The sequence below is a fragment of the Telmatherina bonti genome, assembly GCF_933228915.1.
Source record: "Telmatherina bonti genome assembly, chromosome: 17".
Classification (NCBI taxonomy): domain Eukaryota; kingdom Metazoa; phylum Chordata; class Actinopteri; order Atheriniformes; family Telmatherinidae; genus Telmatherina; species Telmatherina bonti.
This window is the reverse complement of record NC_136615.1, coordinates 37,331,302-37,356,711: the sequence shown is the minus strand read 5'-3', so window position 1 is coordinate 37,356,711 and position 25,410 is coordinate 37,331,302. Positions and strand designations below refer to the sequence as shown.

At 47.1% G+C, this 25,410-nt stretch overlaps 1 protein-coding gene across 2 annotated transcripts in view; it reads left to right on the top strand.

Annotated features, from left to right (window-relative positions):
• The window catches only part of mbd2 (methyl-CpG binding domain protein 2), a 41,159-nt gene that overhangs the window by 5,891 nt on the left and 9,858 nt on the right, over positions 1-25,410 (top strand). Inside the window, exons 2-6 of one of the 2 annotated variants that reach the window (XM_079256223.1) lie at positions 11,097-11,256; positions 15,815-15,955; positions 18,012-18,102; positions 18,187-18,364; positions 24,370-24,497. In XM_079256223.1, the coding sequence (XP_079112349.1) occupies positions 11,097-11,256; positions 15,815-15,955; positions 18,012-18,102; positions 18,187-18,364; positions 24,370-24,487 (688 nt within the window). In that variant the 3' untranslated portion in view covers positions 24,488-24,497. The remainder of the gene's footprint in view (positions 1-11,096; positions 11,257-15,814; positions 15,956-18,011; positions 18,103-18,186; positions 18,365-24,369; positions 24,498-25,410) is intronic. The other variant, XM_079256224.1, reaches the window with a different exon arrangement.

Genomic DNA, 25,410 nt, shown 5'->3' with positions numbered 1-25,410 from the left:
AGATCCCAGTAGGCTGCAGTAGACCCCAGGCCTTTCCGGTAGATCCCAGTAGACCCCAGTAGACCCCAGTCCTTACAGTTAGATCCCAGTAGACCCCAGTCTGCTTTGGTAGATCCCAGTAGACCCCAGTCCTTACCGGTAGATCCCAGTTGACTCCAGTAGACCCCAGTCCTTACCGGTAGATCCCAGTAGGCCCCAGTCCTTACCGGTAGATCCCAGTAGACTCCAGTCCTTACCGGTAGATCCCAGTAGACTCCAGTAGACCCCAGTCCTTACCAGTACATCCCAGTAGACTCCAGTCCTTACCCGTAGACTCCAGTAGACCGCAGTCCACTCCTACCATACACAGCCACCTGTCGTACCGTATGCAAATACTGGTCGGACTTTACTGTTGTTGATTGTGGAGGTCCACCATGTAGTATGTGTTCCTAAAGGTGTATTTGCATCAGAACAGTTCGCTAGGTTGGGGAATCGGTCCGGTTGGGGACTCATCCAGTCGGGGACTCGGTCCGGTCGGGGACTCGGTCTGGTTGAAGACTTGGTTTTGTTGGGGACTGGGTGTGGTTGGAGACTCGGTCCAGTTGGAGACTCGGTCCGATTGCAGACCCGGTCCAGCTGTAGGGGGGTGTATCCATGCGGACCGTGTTCATGCTGCACTTTGGTCAAACCAGTCAAACCATTAGAATAATATCTCCCCATTCCCACCAGAGGGGGCGCTGCACTAGTATTTAGCAGAAGAGAGGACCAGACCGGCGTGAAGAAGAAAACTGTTTCCTCCACCTGCCAGTTAAACATGGAGACCAAACTATGACTTTTTTGGGTTTTTATTGTGTCTTATGCAAGTATACTGCAGAAATCCACTGCAACAATGGACGCAGTATGAACACCAGACGAGGCAGAGGACCCTTAACGCCATCGCTATGGATTTACCCACAATGCAACGCTACGCCACATGCAGGAAGGGACTTGGTTTGTAGTCCACTTCCTGTATTTGGTCCGCTTGAAACGGGCCAAGACCTGCATTAGTAGACAGACCGAGTCGCTTCTTTGGTCTGAATCAGAATTTATTTCACATTTCCCCAAACAAAGCGACTTTCCAGCAAACAGACTCGGATTCGGATCAGACAGGCGGATGTGGACGTGTTCTAAGAAACCTTCTTGTTCTTGAAGTTTTGGGATTTTTTTCCACTAAAACTCTGTTACTATGGAAACGAGTGGTCAAAGCTCAAGGAAACCGCAGCGTTTTATTGGTTCATGTGGGGCCTGAGTTACAGGTCAGGGTTGGTGTCTAAGTTCTGAGCTGATAAAAATCTCAAATATTGTTTTGTCTGTTGTTTTTAAAGAAGATGTTTCTTCGTATTTCGATGAAAATTGCGACATCTGTCTCACTTTAGCTGAGTTGAACTGCGACTGGACCATTGAGAGGATGTGGATCAGATTTAGTGCCACATGTGAACGGGATGTAGATCTGGTTTGGAGAAGCCAGACACAAAACCACATGTAGATCCATTTGTGGTGCACTCCAGTTTTCTCCAAATTTCCAACTCTGGAAAGCAGCAACACCCTGAAAAACAGCTGATTCTGCGGGTGCGAGGACTGGTTTGGCCTCATTATTGATCTTTTTCCTGGTCTGATACTAAATCAAAGTCAGTTTCTTCCTCCTTAATTCATCTGTTTTGTCATGAACAACATGAAGCTTAGTTATGGCATGAACTTTAAGGTGGCCATGTTTGTTTTCTGCCCTACTTGGTGTTTCCAACATGGAACGGTGGAAGACGTGACAGTCACATGACTGGACCTTGGCTCTGGATTGGTGGGGACTCTGCTGCAGCCGGGGAGAGAGTTGGTGGATTTTAACGACGATTTTCAGTTGCAGTTTTTCTGCTTCAGAGAGGAAGTCGCTCCGGCTGCAGGGCTGTGGTGACGCCACAGAGCCGCTGGCTGCGCTCACTTCCTGTTGATCGGCGGCAGAGCCGCGGCCCTGTCACAGCATCTGAACACACGCTGAAGCTTTCAGGGTGAAGGTTTACTTTCAGTTTGGCCTGTAAGTGTGACTCATCAGTTCCTGTAAGGAAACCAGTCAGCAGGGCAGCTTACTGGAAAGCAGCAACACCCTGAAGCCTCTAGTGGCCCCGTCTTCACTAACTGGTTCAGACTCACACCCACGCAATGCATCGTCGGCACTGATGGAGACGCTGTAGACTAATGACACACACACACGCACACACACACACACGCACACACACACACACACACACACACGCACACACACACGCGCACACACACACACACACACACGCACACACACACGCGCGCACACACAGCCACTGACCTACATGTAATGCCGGGCGGACACTGATTTTGAGGCGATTTCACCAGGATTTTGCTGTTGCAGACCGCGCTGCGTCATCGTGGAAACATGGTAGCGTCGGGAGGTCGTGAGCCATACAGTGTGAGAACACTCACGAGGAAGGATTAATTGCTGCTACGTTCTAACGATGATGCTGCGACCTCCCGATCAAACTTCTGGCATGTCAGAAATGTTCGCCGTCGCTCGTACAGTGTGAGCGGTGTTACGTCACAATTCTACGTTCGCACCTGCGCAGAAGACACCGGCGGAGCTTTAAACAATGACGGGCAAGCCCAACTTCAGACGTGTGCGGTGGACACAGCTGCTAGAAGAGAGATTAGTAGAGCTATGGAGAGAACAAGAGGTTTTCTTTTTTTTTTGTTTCAGCGCACAAGACAGCGCACACAACTGCAACAACTGGCTGCCTGCTCGCCATCTTGTTGTCAGGCACACTGTGGTTGTCATAGGAACTAGGAACCTTTGTTTTTCGTTGTTCACACTCGAGCACGTCGTGCCGTCACACGCCGACTGACGCCAACAAGTAGTCGTGGTTGTCAATAATGGTGGCTGACAGCAGTTGTACAGTATGAGTACACATGTTGTAGAGTCAGATAGAGTGCGAGGGACAAACCCGGTCGTGCAGTGGGAGCATTTCCCCGACAGTCAGATTTCTAGAATCGCACAGTGTCCGATCAGGATTAGTAAAAGCTGAAAGTTTGTGTCTTTTGGTCCTTTCCCACCAGTATCAGCTCGTCTCAGCCTCGGCTCGGTTTGGAGGGGACCCGTTTACCGCTACTTTTTCTAGAACTCCTCAGCCCAGTTTCGAAACGAGCTGAGTCGGGTTGTGTGTGACGTCACCAGACTGCATGCCACTATTGGTCAGGGGCGCGGCCAATCAGAGGTCAGGGTCAGAGTGGCATCACTGGAAGAGCAACTGCAACTCGCAAGTTAATTACATAACGTGACAAGCAATGACTCAACAAAATTCTGTTCTGCGGTCCAATACGGAGGTGGAGACATTTCTTTGCTTGGTGGCGGCGGAGAGGACACAGAGCGAACCAGATGGAGCGACACGAAATGAAACATCTGTCGAGTTTGCAGCCACTTCTCGCGCTCTTTTTTCAATTTGTTGCTAAAAACCAGCAGATATATGATTGCCTCTGGGTCCTCCATCTTGGTGTTGTTTGTTGCGCACAACACTGACGTCACAGCGATTTCACACAAACCCCGCCCACTATAGAGAAACTGGACCAAGCAGAGACGAGTTGAGGCGAGTTAAGTTGAGACAAGCTGATACTAATGGAAAAGATGCATTTGTGAGAACCAGTTTAGTTTGGAGCCTATCCCAGCTTGCCAATCCATCGCAGAGCCACACAGAGACGAACAACCACTCACGCGCACACTCATTCCTATGGGCAATTTAGAGTAACCAATTAACCTAACATGCCTGTCTTAGAACGGTGGGAGGAAGCCGGAGAACCCATGCATACACGGGGAGAACATGCAAACGCCACACAGAAAGGCCACTGACTGAACCCCTCCCCAGCCAAGGATTGAACCAGTGACCTTCTTGCTGTGAGGCCACAGTGCTAACCACTGTTCCACCGTGCAGAAACTCAATTCTGCACAATTTATTTCTTAATTTGAATAAACAAATTCAAATTAAGAAACTACTAGTGCGTGCAGTCTTCAGACAAATCTTGCAGTTATGAAAACCTTTTTGATCCATATCAGTCTGGCTTTAGGCAAGACCATTCCACTGAAACTGCTCTTCTGTCTGTTACCGATTCCCTCCGGCTTGCCAGATCCACTGGTCAGTCCTCCGTCCTGGTCCTGCTGGACCAGATCCACTGGTCAAGCCTCAGTCTTGGTCCTGCTGGACCTGTCTGCTGCTTTTGACACAGGGAACCATCAGATTCTCCTCTAAACTCTCTGAGCTCGGCATCTCTGGATCTGTCCTCTCCTGGTTCTCGTCCTACCTCTCAGGAAGATCCTTCAGAGTATCCTGGTGAGGAGAAGTGTCCAGATCACATGAGTTGAAAACAGGGGTGCCTCAGGGATCGGTGCTCGGCCCTCTTCTCTTCTCACAATACACCTCCTCACTTGGGAGCAGTCATAAGCTCTCACGGCTTCTCCTATCACTGTTGCGCTGATGACACTCAGCTTTTCCTCTCCTTTCCTCCGGATGACACAACCGTCTCAATGAGAATATCATCTTGCCTTGCTGATATCTCTGCATGGATGAAGGATCGCCACCTTCAGCTCAATCTGTCCAAGACAGAGCTCATTGTCTGTCCAACCAATCCTTCCTTACATCCGTAACTAAATGTGAAGCTTGACTCTGTCACACTTGTTTCTACGTCTGCTGCCTGGAATCTGGGAGTCATGGTGGATGACCAGCTGACCTTTAAGGTCCATGTTGCCTCATTTGCCCGTACCTGCCGAAATGCTCTCTACAACATCAAGAGAATCAGACCGTACCTGACAGAACACATGAATCAGCTTCTGGTTCAGGCTCTGGTCATCTCACGCATCGATTACTGCAGTTCCCTACTGGCAGGTCTGCCTGCATGCTGGTTAAACCTCTGCAGATGATCCAGAACCAGCAGCACGTCTGGTTTTCTACCAACCCAAACGGGCTCATGTCACTCCGCTGCTAATCGCTCTTCAATGGCTTCCAGTCACAGCACGCATCAAATTTAAAGCCTTGCTTCTGGCTTACAAAACAATAACTGAAACGGCTCCCGTCTACCTTCACTCCCTAATCCAGACCTACGCTCCCTCTCCACAGCTACGTTCCACCAGTGAAAGACGCCACGTGTTACCACCGATACGTGGGACTAAATCACCAGCCAGACTCTTTTCCTCTGTTGTTCCACGATGGTGGAATGATCTCCCAAACTCTGTCCGCTCTGCAGAGTCCCTGTCTACTTTTAAGACCCAGCTGAAGACTCAGCTCTTCAAGGAGAACTTCAACACTTAGTATAGCTGTATTTGTTGGAAAAGTTGGAAAACTTCTTTGCAACAAACTTCATGGTATTAATTATTTGTTATATAACATAGGTGATATTATGGGATGGGAAGGGAGTAAAAAAAAAAAAAAAAAAAAGCCTGTAGCGCTTCATGGAAGGATCTGCATCTAACTGGACAGTCCACCAGGACCTTCCTACGATGTCCTTGACTGTTTGATTTCGTGCTTGTGCTGTCCTTACTCATATGTAAGTCGCTTCGGATAAAAGCGTCTGCTAAATGACTGCAGAATAGAATAGAATATTTTGTATTAATTGTACAACTTTTCAAGACAGACATTATGTTAGTTGTCCAGACAGTCCACACTTTAACTGCACAGGTTGAAGCTAAAGCTAAAGTTGAAGTCAAAGTTAGAGACTTTCAAGAAAGAGTATGCAGAACTCTGTGTACGACAAATGGCATACCACCAAAATGCACAACGTTTGATGCTGGTTTGAACCCATGCCTCCTACACCAATGTGTACCTGTGTACCTGTGCAGAAAATGGACCAATCGCTGAGATGCATTTTCTGTCACAGGAAATGATTTGCAAATTTGACAAAAAGCTGAACAACTTGAAAAGTTTACATCTTACAAAGACCAAAAGTCACAGCACATATCTCCTGAATGGGCTGAAGAGTTTGATACTTGAATGGTTGAAGTGAGACAAAAAGTGTGGGAGGACTAACGTTTAAAACATTTTGCAGGAAAGACAACTGTTCTATGAATGAAATGAAATTAAAAATACTTTATTAATCCCCAAAAGGAAATTCAATGTTGTAGTAGATAATTAACTAGAGGAGGTCTTGTTCTGGAGGCTGATGGCTGCTGGCAGGAATGATCTTCTGTATCTTTCAGTCTTACACCGGACCTGAAGAAGCCTCTCTCTGAACACACTTTGTTGTTTCATCACTGTGTTGTGGAGAGGGTGTGAAGAATCCTCCATCATCTTCATCAGCTTGTGCAGCATTCTTCTTTGGACAATCAGCTCCAGCGGCTCCAGAGTTACTCCAAGCACAGAAGCAGCTTTCTGGATCAGTTTGTTGATTCTCTTCAAGTCTCTGGTTCTGATGCTACTAACCTAGCAGATGCTGCAAAGCTGACTGCACTCTCCACAACAGACTTATAGAAGATATGCAACATCTTGGTGCAGACGTTAAACCATCTCAGCTTCCTTAAGAAGTACAGTCTGCTCTGACCTTTCTTGTAGATGTAGTCAGTGTTGCATTTCCAGTCCAGTTTGTTGTCCAGCTGAACTCCAAGATACTTGTATTCCTCCACCACCTCCACCTCCTCTCCCAGGATGGAAACAGTGCTTTGTTTATTCTTCTTCCTCCTGAAGTCAACAATCATCTCTTTTGTTTTGCTGCTATTTAATATGAGATGATTGTCACCGCACCATTTAACAAACTGACTGACCAGTTCTCTGTACTCTGCTTCTTGTCCATCCCTGATACACCCCACAACTGCAGAGTCATCAGAGTATTTCTGCAGATGACAGGACTCAGAGTTGGACTGGAAGTCTGAGGTGTACAGAGTGAAGAGGAATGGCCAGAGTACAGTTCCTTGTGGTGCACCAGTGCTGCTGACCTCCATCTCAGACACACAACCTTTAAGTCTCACAAACTGGGGTCTGTTTGTGAGGCAGTCATAGATCCAGGTGGTTGTGGAGGTATCCACCTGGAATTTATGGAGCTTCTCACATAACAAAGCAGGCTGAATGGTATTAAAAGCACTGAGAAATGAAAGAACATGACCCTCAGAGTGCTGCCTGAATGGTCCAGATGAGAGTGTGCTCTCTGGAGCAGGTATATGATGGCATCTTCAACCCCAAGTCCATTACGATATGCAAACTGGAATGGGTCCTGAAAGGTGTTTACTTGCTTGTTGAGGTGAGCCAGTAAGAGTCTCTCCAGGACTTTCATGATGTGAGATGTCAGGGCAACTGGTCTGTAGTCACTTGGTTCAGCTGGTTGTGTTTTTTTAGGCACTGGAACAAGGCAGGAGGTTTTCCACAGCACTGGGACTCTATTTTGTCTCAGACTGGTGTTGAAAAGGTGCTGGAGAATCGGACATAGTTGTTTTGAGCAGGTCTTGAGAACTCTGGGACTGACACCATCTGGACCTGCAGCCTTGTTCTGGTTCAGTTTCTCAAGTTGCTTCTTAACCTGATTGCAGGAGACAAACAAGGTGGAGGTGGAGAGCATCTTCAGCTTCAGCAGACCAGATTTTGATAGTCTTTGTGATGACTGGTTGCTGCTGAACGATGGGCTTGTAGGTGGAAGTGAGAAGAACCAGATTATGGTCAGATCTTCCTAAAGGAGGCAGGGCAGAACAACTGGATCCATTATTCATATTTGCATAAAATAAGTCCAAGATCTTATTTTCTCTGGTGGAGCAGCTGACAAACTGCTGGAATGTTGGTAGAGTTGCAGAGAGGGAGACGTTGTTGAAGTCTCCAGAGATCGCCATGAATGAGTTTGGATGCTGTGTTTGTAGCCGAGCAACGACGGAGCTGATGATGTCACAGGCTGTGTCTGGTGCGGTACCAGGTATTATATAAACCGCTACCAGAATAACACAGGTAAACTCTCTGGGTAAATAATATGGACGGAAGCTCACAGCTAACAGTTCCATGTCCCTTGTGCATATCTTCTCCTTGACAGTAACATGTCCAGGATGACACCAACGCTGGTTAACCAGCACTGCAATTCCACCACCCTTTAGCTTTCCGCTGTGTTGTCTACTGCGGTCTGCACGGACCGTTTTAAAGCCCGGTACAGACACATTACAGTCAGGGATGTGTTCATGCAGCCATGTCTCGGTGAAGCACATAATACTGCACTCTCTGTATTCTTTCTGAGACCTTGTTAGCATCTCCAGCTCGTCCGTTCTGTTAGCTAGCGATCTCACATTACCCATTAAGACAATTGGTAAATATGGTTTTAATCTCCATGGCTTTCTCTCCGCTCTCTGACTCTCCCTCTGCATCCTCTTCTCTTTCTTTTCAACTCAGGATCAGGATTTGATGTGTTGTTTCGCTGATAATCCTGATTTGGGAGAGGTCAATCAGTTGATCCCGATTGTAAACAAGTCTTTCGTTGGCATAGAGACTCATCATAACAAGTCTTGAAAGAGCCAAAAATATGCAGAAAAATCTTCCTTGCAGCACACCTTCTGAACTGGCATGAAATACTCAGGAAAAAAACGACCTAAATTGAGGTAATATCAATGTGAGAAGAGTTTGTACTTAAAAAAAATCAAGATATCAAGTCAGAGCTACTACAATTTGCTGCCAACAGACGGCGCAACCTAGAATGGAATACTAAATATAATATTAATAATTATTGTCATCTGCAGTATTAATATTATTAGTATTAAACTGTCATATATGAACAATTTGCTAAACCAAACAAACACTTGGTTCAATTTTTGAAGACAGACATCACACTAACTTTAACATGTTTGTGCAACCCATCCATGCATTTAAACACACAGTTTGAAGCTGAGGTCAAAGGTCTTCAATGGGCCAGTGTGCAGCACTCCATGGGCATCAACCACTATACCATCATGGTGCACAATGGTTAAGCCTGGATTTGAACCCTTGCCTTGTATACCAATGCGTACCTGTGTACCGTTGCAGAAAATGGAACAATGGCTGAGCTGAATTCTGTTTTGTCCAATCACAGGGACGGATTTTTAAAAATTTACAAAAACTTGAATAACTTGAAAAGTTTAAATGTTACAAAGACCAAAAGTGGTAGAACATATCTCCTGAATGGGCTGAAGGGTTTGATACTTGAATGGTTGAAGTGAGACAAACGGTGTAGGAGGAGTAGCATTTCAAACATTTCGCAAGAAAGACAATGGAGACTGGGGCCAAGACGAAGCGAACACTGCAAACTGGTGCAGAGCTCCGAACCCCTGTTGAAGCAGTTTTCAGCTCATTATGCAAAAACCGACCAATCGCTGTGCTGAATTTTTGCAAGGTCCAATCCACATTTGGTTGGAAGGACTTTCATCCAACTACAAGGCTGAATTATTTTTTTACAAAATGCTAAATATCTCAAAAACTACAAAGATTTGAAATGACAAAAGTCATAGCACACTTCTCATGAAGGAGCTGCAGGGATTAGGAAGTGAACGGTTAAAGTGACCTGAATGGCGCAGGTGGAGTAACGCGCCAGAGTTTGGCGGAATAATAATAAAAATGGCCGAACTGGATCTCAATAATGTGAATGCCTCCATGGGCCCCCCAAATTACTTGCTGGACAGACAGTTTAAACTGGACATTAACAATCTAAATGGACCAAACGGAGACAACAGAAATGATGTTAGTTTACATCCCACTCTGTAAGCCAGGCTGGGATCAGCGGTGGATTTGCACATGCACTATTCATTGTGACTGTGAACGTGGACTTGTGCAGGTGTCCTCTCCGCTCCTCTGACCGGCTGGGAGTGCTTTATGATGGGGAGAGGTGCCCACTGCTTATTCCTGACAGTCACTGCTAAACAATATGTGCTTATAAGTCAGTCGCCAAAACACCAGAAACGTCTCCAGTAACTCCAGTAAAAGTCGCTGGATTTGTCGCTTGTCGCTTTTAACAAAAAAAATCGCCATGGGAGTTTGGAAAGTCGCCAAGTTGTTTTCCTACCAGCCGGCATCTGAGTCGCGTGGTGTAAGGATCCGCCGTTGTCATTTGTTGAGGGAGAAAGAGGGAGCGCTTGATTTTATGCAGATGATGTCCCAGTTCGAAATGTGGTGCATTCATGGTTTTTTTGTTTTTAATAGTCATCATTTGAAAATGAGATTGTATAAGAGTATGAATCGAGATTGCGACATTTTTTTAACGATTAATTGTGCAGCTCTACTGTACACTCGCCATCAGAACCATCTTCTGGTACCAGGCCAACCTCCTCATCCAAACCGCCTTCTTACACATAACATGTAGTGTTTATTCAGAGACTCTAGATGGTAAATCCACCATTATTTATCACATCTTCATCACCATCACTACTATGTTGCTAAGAGACCTCTATTTTCACCTGGACATGATGATGAAGACACTTCCTGTCAGACTTTCCACCAATCAGAGAGCTTAAACTGACGGTAACGTCCAATCAGGAGCAGCCAAAGATCAACAAGTGATGAGAAAAGCAGGAAAATAATGATCCTCTATGGCTGGAATAAAGCCAAGAAGACGTTTGGGATGCAGCTGAGGTGGAGGTGCTGCAGTGAGGATAGCATGTAGATAGTAGCAGGAAGACGTGTGGAAACATGGAAACGGTGTGTGTGTGTTTCAAAAGTAAAAGAATGATGTGCAGATGAGAAAAGGTCACTGCTGATCTATGTGTTATTTCTGCAAACTTCTGGTTGCTCTCCCAGTCACTCGCAGACATCACGTTTCCATGGAAACGTCACGTCTCCACGGAAGCGTCTTGTCCGCATGGAAACGTCTCGTCTCCATGGAAACGGGACGTCTGCAGCTGACTGGGAGTAAAGGCTTCTGCTTTTACAGGCTAGTTTACATTTTTAAACATTTGCTGAAGGGCTGTAATTTTAGGGGAAAACATGATCAGCTGGAATCTCCTTCAGCATGACACCAGCAGCGTTGATCCACAGCAGGATGGATATTTTCTTTTTCAGATCGTTCTCTGCAAACCCTCCAGATGGTTGTGTTAAAAGATCAACATTTCAACATGTTCATTTCAACATCTGCCTTTTCCTCTCCCTCAGTCCCACAGGGAAGAAGTTTAGGAGTAAGCCTCAGCTGTCCCGTTACCTTGGAAACACGGTGGATCTGGCATGTTTTGACTTCCGCACGGGGAAGATGATGCCTGGAAAGCTGCAGAAGAGCAAACAGAGATTGCGACATGACCCGCTCAGCCTGGCAAAGGTAGGATGATGGACAGAAACCTGTTGGAGCCAGGGTGGGGGTGGTGGGTGGGGGTTATCAGATTATCAGATTAACATGAGCTCTTCCTGCAGCAGGTCAGCCGCTCAACAGGTTGGCTGAGGAAAGTCAAACTTTAGCCGCTCTCATATGTTCCAGGTTTGGAACTTATTCATTTACCTCACATCTGGGTTCACAAGTAGAACTGGAACCCTTCTGGACCTCCTGTCTCTGGTCTTGTTTTGGCAAGAGGTCTCTGGGTCCTCTGCCATTTGGGTGTTTTCAGATTCGTTTTCATTCTGTGGAAAGTCAACTGTGGTTTGAGTTGCACTACCTGTCCTGTACTTTTCTAGATTATGACCTGTTGCTGTTTCAGGTCTGACTGGTCCAGTCTTGTCTTGTCTTGTCTGGTTCCAGTCAGACCTGGTCTTGTTATGTCATTGCAAAGTCATTTACCAGTCTGATGTGGAAGAAACGGGACGGAGGAAGAGGTAGGACTAAAGCCTGCTGCACCTCCTGCTGGCAGAACTTTCTTCTTTTTAGGCTCCTCCCTGGACGAGGACCGGATAGACTCGGACCTGATAGACTCGGACCTGATGGACTCGGACCGGATGGACTCGGACCGGATGGATGAGGACCGGATGGACGAGGACCGGATGGATGAGGACCGGATGGACTCGGACCGGATAGACTCGGACCTGATGGACTAGGACCGGATGGACTCGGACCGGATGGACTCGGACCTGATGGACTCGGACCTGATGGACGAGGACTGGATGGACGAGGACCAGATGGACGAGGACAGGATGGACGAGGACAGGATGGACGAGGACCGGATGGACGAGGACCGGATGGACAAGGACCAGATGGACGAGGACCGGATGGACGAGGACCTGATGGACGAGGACAGGATGGACGAGGATCGGATGGACAAGGAACAGATAGCCTCGGACCTGATGGACTGGGACCGGATGGATGAGGACCTGATGGACGAGGACCAAATGGACGAGGACCGAATGGACGAAGACCGCATGGACAAGGAACAGATAGCCTCGGACCTGATGAACTAGGACAGGATGGATGAGGACCGGATGGACGAGGACAGGATGGACGAGGACCGGATGAACGAGAACCGGATGGACAAGGACCAGATGGACGAGGACCGGATGGACGAGGACCTGATGGACGAGGATCGGATGGACGAGGACTGAATGGACAAGGATCAGATGGACAAGGATCGGATGGACAAGGAACAGATAGCCTCGGACCTGATGGACTGGGACCGGATGGACTTGGACCTGATGGACGAGGACCGAATGGACAAGGACCGGATGGACAAGGAACAGATAGCCTCGGACCTGATGAACTAGGACAGGATGGACGAGGACCGAATGGACGAGGACCGGATGAACGAGGACCGGATGGACAAGGACCAGATGGACGAGGACCGGATGGACGAGGACCGGATGAACGAGGACCGAATGGACGAGGACCGAATGGACGAGGACCAGATGGACGAGGACCGAATGGACAAGGACAGAATGGACAAGGATCGGATGGACAAGGAACAGATAGCCTCGGACCTGATGGACTGGGACCGGATGGACTTGGACCTGATGGACGAGGACCGAATGGACAAGGACCGGATGGACAAGGAACAGATAGCCTCGGACCTGATGAACTAGGACAGGATGGACGAGGACCTGATGGACAAGGACCAAATGGACGAGGACCGAATGGAGGAAGACCGGATGGACGAGGACCTGATGGACGAGGACCGGATGGACGAGGACCTGATGGACGAGGATCGGATGGACGAGGATCGGATGGACGAGGATCGGATGGACAAGGAACAGATAGCCTCGGACCTGATGGACTGGGACCGGATGGACGAGGACCTGATGGACGAGGACCTGATGGACGAGGACCGAATGGACGAGGACCGGATGAACGAGGACCGGATGGACAAGGACCAGATGGACGAGGACCGGATGAACGAGGACCGGATGGACTAGGACCGGATGGACGAGGACCGAATGGACAAGGATCGGATGGACAAGGAACAGATATCCTCGGACCTGATGGACTGGGACCGGATGGACTAGGACCTGATGGACGAGGACCGAATGGACGAGGACCGGATGGACGAGGATTGGATGGACAAGGAACAGATAGCCTCGGACCTGATGAACTAGGACAGGATGGACGAGGACCTGATGGACGAGGACCAAATGGACGAGGACCGAATGGACGAAGACCGGATGGACGAGGACCTGATGGACTAGGACCGAATGGACGAGGACCAGATGGACGAGGACCGGATGGATAAGGACCAGATGGACGAGGACTGGATGGACGAAGACCTGATGGACAAAGACCTGATGGACGAGGACAAGATGGACGAGGACAAGATGGACGAAGACCGGATGGACGAGGACCGGATGGACGAGGACCGGATGGACTTGGACCTGATGGACGAGGACCGAATGGACAAGGACCGGATGGACAAGGAACAGATAGCATCGGACCTGATGAACTAGGACAGGATGGACGAGGACCGGATGGACGAGGACAGGATGGACGAGGACCGGATGGACGAGGACCGGATGGACAAGGACCAGATGGACGAGGACCGGATGGACGAGGACCTGATGGACGAGGATCGGATGGACAAGGAACAGATAGCCTCGGACCTGATGGACTGGGACCGGATGGACGAGGACCTGATGGACGAGGACCAAATGGACGAGGACCGAATGGACGAAGACCGCATGGACAAGGAACAGATAGCCTCGGACCTGATGAACTAGGACAGGATGGACGAGGACCGGATGGACGAGGACAGGATGGACGAGGACCGGATGAACGAGAACCGGATGGACAAGGACCAGATGGACTGGGACCGGATGGACGAGGACCTGATGGACGAGGATCGGATGGACGATGATCGGATGGACAAGGAACAGATAGCCTCGGACCTGATGAACTAGGACAGGATGGACGAGGACCTGATGGACGAGGACAGGAAGGACGAGGACCAAATGGACGAGGACCGAATGGACGAAGACCGGATGGACGAGGACCTGATGGACGAGGACCAGCTGGACGAGGACCGGATGAATGAGAACCGGATGGATAAGGACCAGATAGCCTCGGACCTGATGAACTAGGACAGGATGGACGTGGACCTGATGGACGAGGACCGAATGGACGAGGACCGGATGGACTAGGACCGGATGGATGAGGACCGAATGGACAAGGATCGGATGGACAAGGATCGGATGGACAAGGAACAGATATCCTCGGACCTGATGGACTGGGACCGGATGGACTAGGACCTGATGGACGAGGACCGAATGGACGAGGATTGGATGGACAAGGGACAGATAGCCTCGGACCTGATGAACTAGGACAGGATGGACGAGGACCTGATGGACGAGGACCTGATGGACGAGGACCGAATGGACGAGGACCAGATGGACGAGGACCGGATGAATGAGAACCGGATGGATAAGGACCAGATGGACGAGGACTGGATGGACGAGGACCTGATGGACGAGGATCGGATGGACGAGGATCGGATGGACAAGGAACAGATAGCCTCGGACCTGATGGACTGGGACCGGATGGACGAGGACCTGATGGACGAGGACCTGATGAACGAGGACCGAATGGACGAGGACCGGATGAACGAGGACCGGATGGACAAGGACCAGATGGACGAGGACCGGATGAACGAGGACCGGATGGACGAGGACCGGATGGACAAGGACCAGATGGACGAGGACTGGATGGACGAGGACCGGATGGACGAGGACCGGGTGGACGCGGACAGGATGGACGAAGACCTGATAGACAAAGACCTTATGGACGAGGACAAGATGGACGAAGACCTGATGGACGAGGACAGGATGGACGAGGACAGGATGGACGAGGACCGGATGGACGAGGACAGGATGGACGAGGACCGGATGGACGAGGACAGGATGGACGAAGACCGGATGGACGAAGACCGGATGGACGAGGACAAGATGGACTTGGACCTGATGGACGAAGACCTGATGGACGAAGACCGGATGGACGAGGACCGGATGGATGAAGACCTGATGGACGAGGACCGGATGGACGAAGACCGGATGGACGAGGACCGAATGGACAAAGACCTGATGGACAAGGACAGGATGGATGAAGACAGGATGGACGAGGACCGGATGGACGAGGACCAGATGTGCGAACCGTCGTGCGGCGCCTTGAGGACGCTTGTCTGGTTTGTCTTCCTGGAAAGCTGCTGAAGGGCAGCGATAGGAAATGTGGTTTCTCAGGTGATGTGTGACAAGCAGCAGCACACACCATGTTTATAACACACACACACACACTCCTAGCAGCAGCAGCATGACGACGACGATGATGATGACGATGATAATGATGACGATGATAATGATGATGATGATGACGATGATGAAGATGATGGCGGCAGGACATATTGCATCACAGAATCCCCCCACCTGCAGATGTAAATGAAGCTAAAGGACCAACTCTATCAACACTTTGTCTTCTCCAGGGAGGGAAACCAGACCTGAACACCACCCTCCCCATCAGACAGACCGCCTCCATCTTTAAACAGCCTGTTACCAAGGTTACGAACCACCCCGGCAACAAGGTGAAGGCCGACCTGCAGAGAGCCACCGAGCAGCCCAGACAGGTGAAGCAGCGACACAGGGAGGGTGGAGGGTCTGAGGGTGGAGGGTGGAGGGTCTGAGGGTGGAGGGTCTGAGGGTGGAGGGTGGAGGGTCTGAGGGTGGAGGGTGGACTGTGGAGGGTCTGAGGGTGGAGGGTCTGAGGGTGGAGGGTGGAGGGTCTGAGGGTGGAGGGTGGAGGGTGGACTGTGGAGGGTCTGAGGGTGGAGGGTGGAGGGTCTGAGGGTGGAGGGTCTGAGGGTGGAGGTTAGGGTGATGTGGAGGTGAGGGTGGAGGGTGGAGGGTGGAGGTGTGCTTACGTGTGCTGACTCTACTGAGTCGCTAACCGCAGCCTCAAATAAATGATCGGATCCATAACTGTCGTCATTGAAAGATTAGATCGGTAGCATGCTGCTACATTAAAATAATAACGGAGTAACTTCGTACTTACATCTGTAGGCATTTCCCTCCACAGACACGTTTATCTCCACCATGCTTTTGCTCTGGAAATTTCTCGGAAATTTCCCTCCTCTTTACACTACATCAGCAACATGGCGTGGAGTGTTAATCTGTACCAGGTGTTAGCCTGTACCAGTTTTTAGCTTGTATTGTGTTAGTCTGTACCAGGTGTTAGCCTGTACCAGTTTTTAGCATGTATCATGTGTTAGTCTGTACCAGGTGTTAGTCGGTACCAGTTTTTAGCTTGTATCATGTGTTCGCCTGTACCAGGTGTTAGCCTGTACCAGTTTTTAGCATGTATCATGTGTTAGTCTGTACCAGGTGTTAGCCTGTACCAGTTTTTAGCTTGTATCATGTGTTAGTCTGTACCAGGTGTTAGTCGGTACCAGTTTTTAGCTTGTATCATGTGTTCGCCTGTACCAGGTGTTAGCCTGTACCAGTTTTTAGCATGTATCATGTGTTAGTCTGTACCAGGTGTTAGCCTGTACCAGTTTTTAGCTTGTATCATGTGTTCGCCTGTACCAGGTGTTAGTCGGTACCAGTTTTTAGCTTGTATCATGTGTTCGCCTGTACCAGGTGTTAGTCGGTACCAGTTTTTAGCTTGTACCATGTGTTCGCCTGTACCAGGTGTTAGTCGGTACCAGTTTTTAGCATGTATCATGTGTTAGTCTGTACCAGGTGTTAGTCGGTACCAGTTTTTAGCTTGTATCATGTGTTCGCCTGTACCAGGTGTTAGCCTGTACCAGTTTTTAGCATGTATCATGTGTTAGTCTGTACCAGGTGTTAGCCTGTACCAGTTTTTAGCTTGTATCATGTGTTAGTCTGTACCAGGTGTTAGTCGGTACCAGTTTTTAGCTTGTATCATGTGTTCGCCTGTACCAGGTGTTAGTCGGTACCAGTTTTTAGCTTGTATCATGTGTTCGCCTGTACCAGGTGTTAGTCGGTACCAGTTTTTAGCTTGTATCATGTGTTCGCCTGTACCAGGTGCTAGTCGGTACCAGTTTTTAGCTTGTATCATGTGTTCGCCTGTACCAGGTGTTAGTCGGTACCAGTTTTTAGCTTGTATCATGTGTTCGCCTGTACCAGGTGCTAGTCGGTACCAGTTTTTAGCTTGTATCATGTGTTCGCCTGTACCAGGTGTTAGTCGGTACCAGTTTTTAGCTTGTATCATGTGTTCGCCTGTACCAGGTGCTAGTCGGTACCAGTTTTTAGCTTGTATCATGTGTTCGCCTGTACCAGGTGCTAGTCGGTACCAGTTTTTAGCTTGTATCATGTGTTCGCCTGTACCAGGTGCTAGTCGGTACCAGTTTTTAGCTTGTATCATGTGTTCGCCTGTACCAGGTGCTAGTCGGTACCAGTTTTTAGCTTGTATCATGTGTTCGCCTGTACCAGGTGCTAGTCGGTACCAGTTTTTAGCTTGTATCATGTGTTCGCCTGTACCAGGTGTTAGTCGGTACCAGTTTTTAGCTTGTATCATGTGTTAGTCTGAACTTGTCGACGAAAATAAACACTTAATTAAGATGTATTTAAGTGGTTCCTCCCCCCGGAAACTTTTTTGCTTTAACCCCTGGACTCACTGTGATAAAGATTCTGCTGTGTAAAGATTGAACTTTGTGTCTCTAGTTGTTCTGGGAGAAGCGACTGAAAGGTCTTCGGTCATCAGACGTCTCGGAGCAAGTCCTACGTAGCATGGACCTGCCAAAAGGTCTGCAGGGTAAGCGCCCTTCATCATCATCATCACCACCTCGCTGCTCTGCAAGCTGATGTCTAACCCCTCCCACTCTCGCCGCTGCTGCAGGTGTGGGTCCAGACCCCAGCCATGACACTCTGCTGTCCGCCATCGCCAGTGCCCTGCACATGAGCTCCGCCCCCATCACGGGACAGACGACGGCGGCTGCAGAGAAGAACCCGGCCGTCTGGCTCAACACGTCGCAGCCGCTCTGCAAGGCATTCACCGTTACAGATGAGCAGATCCGGTAAGACTCTGGACCGTCTTCTTTCCTCCATGAGTCCGCTTCACTTTAAATCAGGAAAAATTACGTGGTTTTAATCCCGCTTCCACGGCAACATGTCTGCTTGGAACTCTGATCAGACCTCCTGAAGTTAACCCTGATCATGTGTTCACACACGCATCACTTATTTCAACTGAATTAGGAACGATTACCTGCAGGAAGAAAAACGGCGACTCTGGATGTGTGTGTGTGTGTGTGTGTGTGATCACCATCTGCAGCTCTTTGTGCTTTTGCTCCCTGCTTCTTCCATCAGTTTCTTCTGAAGGTCTTTTCTGCTCGCTTCATTACGTGAACCTGGTTGTCCGTCTGAGACATTGTCCTCATATTTCCACACGTCTTTAACGCTGTTGAGTCAGCTGATCCACTAGGGGGCAGTGCTGAGTTCAGAGCTCACTTCTACGTTCTGACACCGGTTGGTGGCGGGAAACAAAGTTGTTTACAACCGTCTAAAAACACCAGAAGAAGAAAACTACAGTGTTTTTTTGCTGCTCTCAACTTCCTCTGCATCTTCTCCGGGAGCTTTTCATTTGGTGGCTTCTGCGTTGTCTTCTTCCTGTCTTCTTCTTCTTTTTTGGTTGTGTGTCAGCTGTACAACTCAACACTGCCCCTGGTGGTTTCCGGTAGTTTTATTGTTTCCTGCATCAAGTGACCGATAGCTAAGCCCCTTGAAAATGCACCAAATTATGTACGTAACAGACGCAGAATTTGGATGAAACAGTCCCATCTTTGTTTTCTTCTTCTGTATCCAGCAGAAATTGGTTTTAAAGACGCAGTCTGTAACATTCTGACATTAAAACTTGGCGTCCCGGATATGTTTGATGACACAGTGACATCTATCATGTGCATTTCTAGAACTGTTGCTGCCCAGCAGCGTCCTGAGACTGAGAAACCGACACGAAACAGTTACAGTTACATCCAGGACACGGCGTAACGTTTGGCTTCGTGGTATAATAAGGATCTGGCTGTTTGAACACACAACATCGCTGATTCAGCAAAGAGACAAGAATATTAAAGAGAGAAAGAGACAAGAGTCATGGTCTTCTGCTGGCTGGAGAAGGCTAACTGGAGACGCTGCTCTGAAGCATCACCAGGAGGAAAAACCAGAAATATTTTGCTTCCCAGCATAACATGAAGCTTGTGTCGTGTCGGGCTGAGGCCCAGCCACTTCTCAGGAGCTGGGACCCGGCAAAACGCGGCTCGTGATCCTCCCGGGCAACGGACAGTGCAGAGACTTAAGAATTCAGCACTTGATTCATCGGTATATCTAAAGCGTTACCAACCCCTCCCACTCACCCCATCCTTTCACTAACAACACAGCGCAGACTTCCTGTCTGGCCTTTACAAAATAAAACCGTAGGCGCAGCGCTTACTGAACACATGAAGTCTTTTACACCAGCAGGGACCTCCTTAGAGCTGTGATGGCGTTATCTGTTGTCCAGGCACTTTTGTTGGTTTGTTTTTACAAGCTCAGAGACCGTTCCACATAAACTACCAACGACAGATGAAGACATTAAAGCCGGGGTAGGTGATGTTGGGGAACTAGCAAGATGTGAAGGTGGCGCCCTGTCTTGGCCCTGTCTTGATTTTTTCTTCCCTCCACCAAGGAGGTTATATATTTACTGCTGTTCATCTGTTTGTGTTCAAGAAAACGAGCCGGGTCGGGAAATCCTTCCTGCATTTTCTCAGCCATGTTTGCCTTCTGAGTTTCTTCTTCACTACTTTGTATTTTCATCCTAACACGCTGTTTATATGCAGGGTGTGGCTATCAGGTATGCGCTGCTGGAGGGGGAGGAGGGGAGCCGGGAGAAGAAGCTACGAAATATAAGAAATGAACAACTCCATTTGGGTCGGAACGTTTGGATTGGTCAGAGTTTTTACAGATTTACAGTAAACTGAGGGGTCTAACTATATTTCTTATTGTTCATGATGACAGAATAGACTACTATCAGGACGAGGAACCAGTTCACCCAGAGGAACATGTCTCTGAGCAACGTTACCTACTGAAGATTTAAAGATTTTTCCTGGCTGGAGGGGGGAAGATGTTTGGTTTTTAAAAAGCCCGGCTACATGTGGACAAGGCCTCAGGGTCACACACAAAATATAACATTAAACCCCCCAAACCTCCCTGTGACACTTAAAGGCACCACGGCATTATCCGAGGAAGAAAGGAAGGGAAAACGCAAAAGACAAGAGTCGACATCAGCCTAACTTTTACTGCCTGGAGAGATGTCAGAGAAGAGACGGGATGAAGACCAAGCCAGATGTCATCTGTAAAAGTCTGCCTGAACTCAGCATTGGCGCAGGAACCAATTCGGGAGCCGGTCCAGACACCAGGAACCGAGACGGGAGCCGGTCCAGACACCAGGAACCGAGACAGGAGCCGGTCCAGACACCAGGAACCGATACGGGAGCCGGTCCAGACACCAGGAACCGATACGGGAGCCGGGATTTGGACATTTTAGGACAATTACCTAAAGGTTAGACCCCCCCTGAGGAGGACCAGGTCTCAGTGTGGTCCAGTCAGAATCCTGACCTCATCCTGACATCCAGAACCAGCTGAGACCTCCAGAACCAGCTGTGACCTCTAGAACCAGCTGGTTCTGGAGGAACCCCCCCCCAGCTGTTGGTGTAACAGGGACACTTCCTGCGGTTGGACAGCAGGGGGCACTGTGGCGACACACAACTTACTGTGTGTGTTTCTGTGTGTGTCCAGCTGACCGAAGACGTGACTGCAGAGTCCTGAACCCCTCCTCTTCCCTTCCACCATCCTTCCATATCTCTCTACATCCTCCCTCCTCCTCCTCCTTTGCTCCATCATTTATCCATCCCTCCTTCCTTTTGTTTTTCCATCTTCACCTCTGGTTTTCCATCTTCAGCTCACCCCTCCACCCCTTCCATCTTCACTCATATCAGCTACTGGTTCCCAGCTCTTTCCCTTCATCCTCTTATCTCCTCTCCATTTCCCATTTTCTTCTCATCCCTCCCGTCTTTACAGCTGAATGTGCTTTTCATCCTAAACTGCTCTCCTTCCTCCTCCTCCTCCTCCTCTTCCTCTTCCTCACACATTGCTTTAGTTTTCCTTCATTCTCTTAGAACAAAAGCCAGTTAAAGGCGAGCTTTCATTCTCACAGACGTATCTACTGATTTTTTTTTCTGTGCAGGAAGAGAAAAATGTCTTTTATTTCTGTTTTAAATCATTGTCTGGGAGAGCAGCGGGTTAATCGTGGCAGGAGAACTGCTGATCAATATGTCTGACGGATGTTTGGTTGTTTCTGGAATATTTCTCCAACACAAGATGAACTCTGGAGTGCAGGACTGAGCGAGTCTGACAGTCATGAAGAAAACTCTTATCTGAGACGTCTGGAGACCCAGACCTGGTTCCTCAGCCTATTGACTGTCAGAAAACCAACATTCAATAACCTAAAGAGGACTAAACCAAACCCAAGTACAGACACTCACAAATATATAGATAAATAAACATAAATAGAATAGTTAACATAAGATTAACTAAATTTAATTCGAACAAATTAACAAAAAGAAAGTTCACCAACTGAAGACAGAAGTAAATGTTTAAATAAAACAAAAGTTTACGTGATGTTTATATGTTTATGCGATGTTTATATATTTACATGATGTTTATATGTTTACGTGATGTTTATATGTTTATGTGACTTCCAGGCGATGTTTACATGATGTTTATATATTTACGTGATGTTTATATACTTACGTGATGTTTATATGTTTACGTGACTTCCAGGCGATGTTTACGTGATGTTTATATGTTTACGTGACTTCCAGGCAATATTTACGTGATGTTTATATGTTTATGCGATGTTTATATATTTACATGATGTTTATATGTTTACGTGATGTTTATATGTTTATGTGACTTCCAGGCGATGTTTACATGATGTTTATATATTTACGTGATGTTTATATACTTACGTGATGTTTATATGTTTACGTGACTTCCAGGCGATGTTTACGTGATGTTTATATGTTTACGTGACTTCCAGGCAATATTTACGTGATGTTCATATGTTTATGTGATGTTTATATGTTTACGTGATGTTTATGTGTTAATGTGATGTTTATATGTTTACGCGATGTTTATATGTTCACGTGACTTCCAGGCGATATTTAAGTGACATTTATGAGTTTACGGGATGTTTATGTGTTAGCGTGATGTTAATGTTTTTTTTTTTTTATGTAATGTGATGTTTACGTGATGTTTATATGTTTAAGTGATGTTTATGTGTTTACGTGATGTTTATATGTTCACGTGATGTTCATGTGTTTACGTGATGTTTATGTGTTTATGTGATGTTTATGTGTTTATGTGATGTTTATGTGTTTATGTGATGTTTATGTGTTAGCGTGATGTTAATGTGTTTACGTGATGTTTATGTGTTAGCCTGATGTTTATGTGATGTTTATGTGTTTACGTGATGTTTATGTGTTAGTGTGATGTTTATGTGATGTTTATGTGTTTATGTGATGTTTATGTGTTTACGTGATGTTTATGTGTTAGCGTGATGTTAATGTGTTTACGTGATGTTTATGTGTTAGCGTGATGTTTATGTGTTAGCCTGATGTTTATGTGATGTTTATGTGTTTACGTGATGTTTATGTGTTAGCCTGATGTTTATGTGATGTTTATGTGTTTACGTGATGTTTATGTGTTAGTGTGATGTTTATGTGATGTTTATGTGTTTATGTGATGTTTATGTGTTTACGTGATGTTATGTGTTAGCGTGATGTTAATGTGTTTACGTGATGTTTATGTGTTAGCGTGATGTTTATGTGATGTTTATGTGTTTACGTGATTTTTATGTGTTAGTGTGATGTTTATGTGATGTTTATGTGTTTACGAGATGTTTATGTGTTTACGTGATGTTTATATGTTTACGTGATGTTTATGTGTTTACGTGATGTTTATGTGTTTACGTGATGTTTATGTGTTTACATGATGTTTATGTGTTTACGTGATGTTTATGTGTTTATGTGATGTTTATGTGTTTATGTGATGTTTATGTGTTTACGTGATGTTTATGTGTTTATGTGATGTTTATATGTTCACGTGATATTTATGTCTTTACGTGATGTTTATGTGTTAGCGTGATGTTAATGTGTTTACGTGATGTTTATGTGTTAGCGTGATGTTTATGTGATGTTTATGTGTTTACGTGATGTTTATATGTTTATGTGATGTTTATGTGTTTACATGATGTTTATATGTTTACGTGATGTTTATATGTTTATGTGATGTTTATATGTTTACATGATGTTTATATGTTTACGTGATGTTTATGTGGTTATGTGATGTTTATATGTTTACATGATGTTTATATGTTTACGTGATGTTTATATGTTTACGTGATGTTTATATGTTTACGTGATGTTTATGTGGTTATGTGATGTTTATATGTTTACGTGATGTTTATATGTTTACGTGATGTTTATGTGGTTATGTGATGTTTATGTGGTTATGTGATGTTTATATGTTTACGTGATGTTTATATGTTTACGTGATGTTTATATGTTTACGTGATGTTTATGTGGTTATGTGATGTTTATATGTTTACATGATGTTTATATGTTTACGTGATGTTTATGTGGTTATGTGATGTTTATATGCTTACGTGATGTTTATGTGTTTACGTGATGTTTATGTGGTTATGTGATGTTTATATGTTTACGTGATGTTTATATGTTTACGTGATGTTTATGTGGTTATGTGATGTTTATATGTTTACGTGATATTTATATGTTTACGTGACTTCCAGGCGATGTTTATGCGATGTTTACACAATGTGAACTCTGTGTTGTGTGTTTGAGAGATTTATACGTGTCCTTGAGGCTTTGATCATTTGAACTAGTGCTTCATGTTTCTATTTCACTGTGTTCTGGATGTTGCCTGATAGACTGTAAACAAAGCATAACAGAGTAATCTGTATGTGTGCCTCCAGGGAGCAGGAAGTGAAGGTGTCCCAGGCCAGGAGGAGCTTGGAGGAGGCCCTAATGGCTGACAGTTTGGCGCGGGCTGCTGAAAACACGCGAGAGCTGCTGGAAGGGAAGATGGCCTGAAGACAGACAGGTGAGACCAGGAGGAAGCTGCTGCCATGTCGTTAACCACGTTTCCAACGTGCAGATTGGGTCTGAGAGATGACAGCTGGCATTAGCTGGTTGTCATGGAAACTGAGTTGCAGATGAGGAGCATCAGAGATGTGCTTGAGAAGAGAAGAGCTGTGAAGGTGGGAGGTGCTAGAAGCTGAGATGAAACACGTTTTTTATTAGCCAATCACAGCAACTTCCTGTTTCACATACACAATTCAATTCAGCTTTATTTATACAGCCCTGATTCACAACAACACACAACCCCACTTTTACAGTCCGGTTCAGTCCAGTTCAGTCCAGTTAGGTCCAGTTCAGTCTGGAAAACCTCCACCAGGACCAGAACCAGAGAGGAAATCCTCCATCAGGACCAGAACCAGGAAGGAAAACCTCCATCAGAACCAGAACCAGGGAGGAAAACCTCTGTCAGGACCAGAACCAGGAAGGAAAACCTCTGTCAGGACCAGAACCAGAACCAGGAAGGAAAACCTCCATCAGGACCAGAACCAGAACCAGGGAGGAAAACCTCCATCAGGACCAGAACCAGAACCAGGGAGGAAAACCTCCATCAGGACCAGAACCAGAACCAGGGAGGAAAACCTCCATCAGGACCAGAACCAGAACCAGGGAGGAAAACCTCCATCAGGACCTGAACCAGGGAGTAAAACCTCCATCAGGACCAGAACCAGAACCAGGGAGGAAAACCTCCATCAGGACCAGAACCAGAACCAGGGAGGAAAACCTCCATCAGGACCAGAACCAGAACCAGGGAGGAAAACCTCCATCAGGACCAGAACCAGGGAGGAAAACCTCCATCAGGACCTGAACCAGGAGGGAAAACCTGCATCAGAACCAGAACCAGACTTCTGTCGGTCTGGCAGAAACTGCTCATGAGG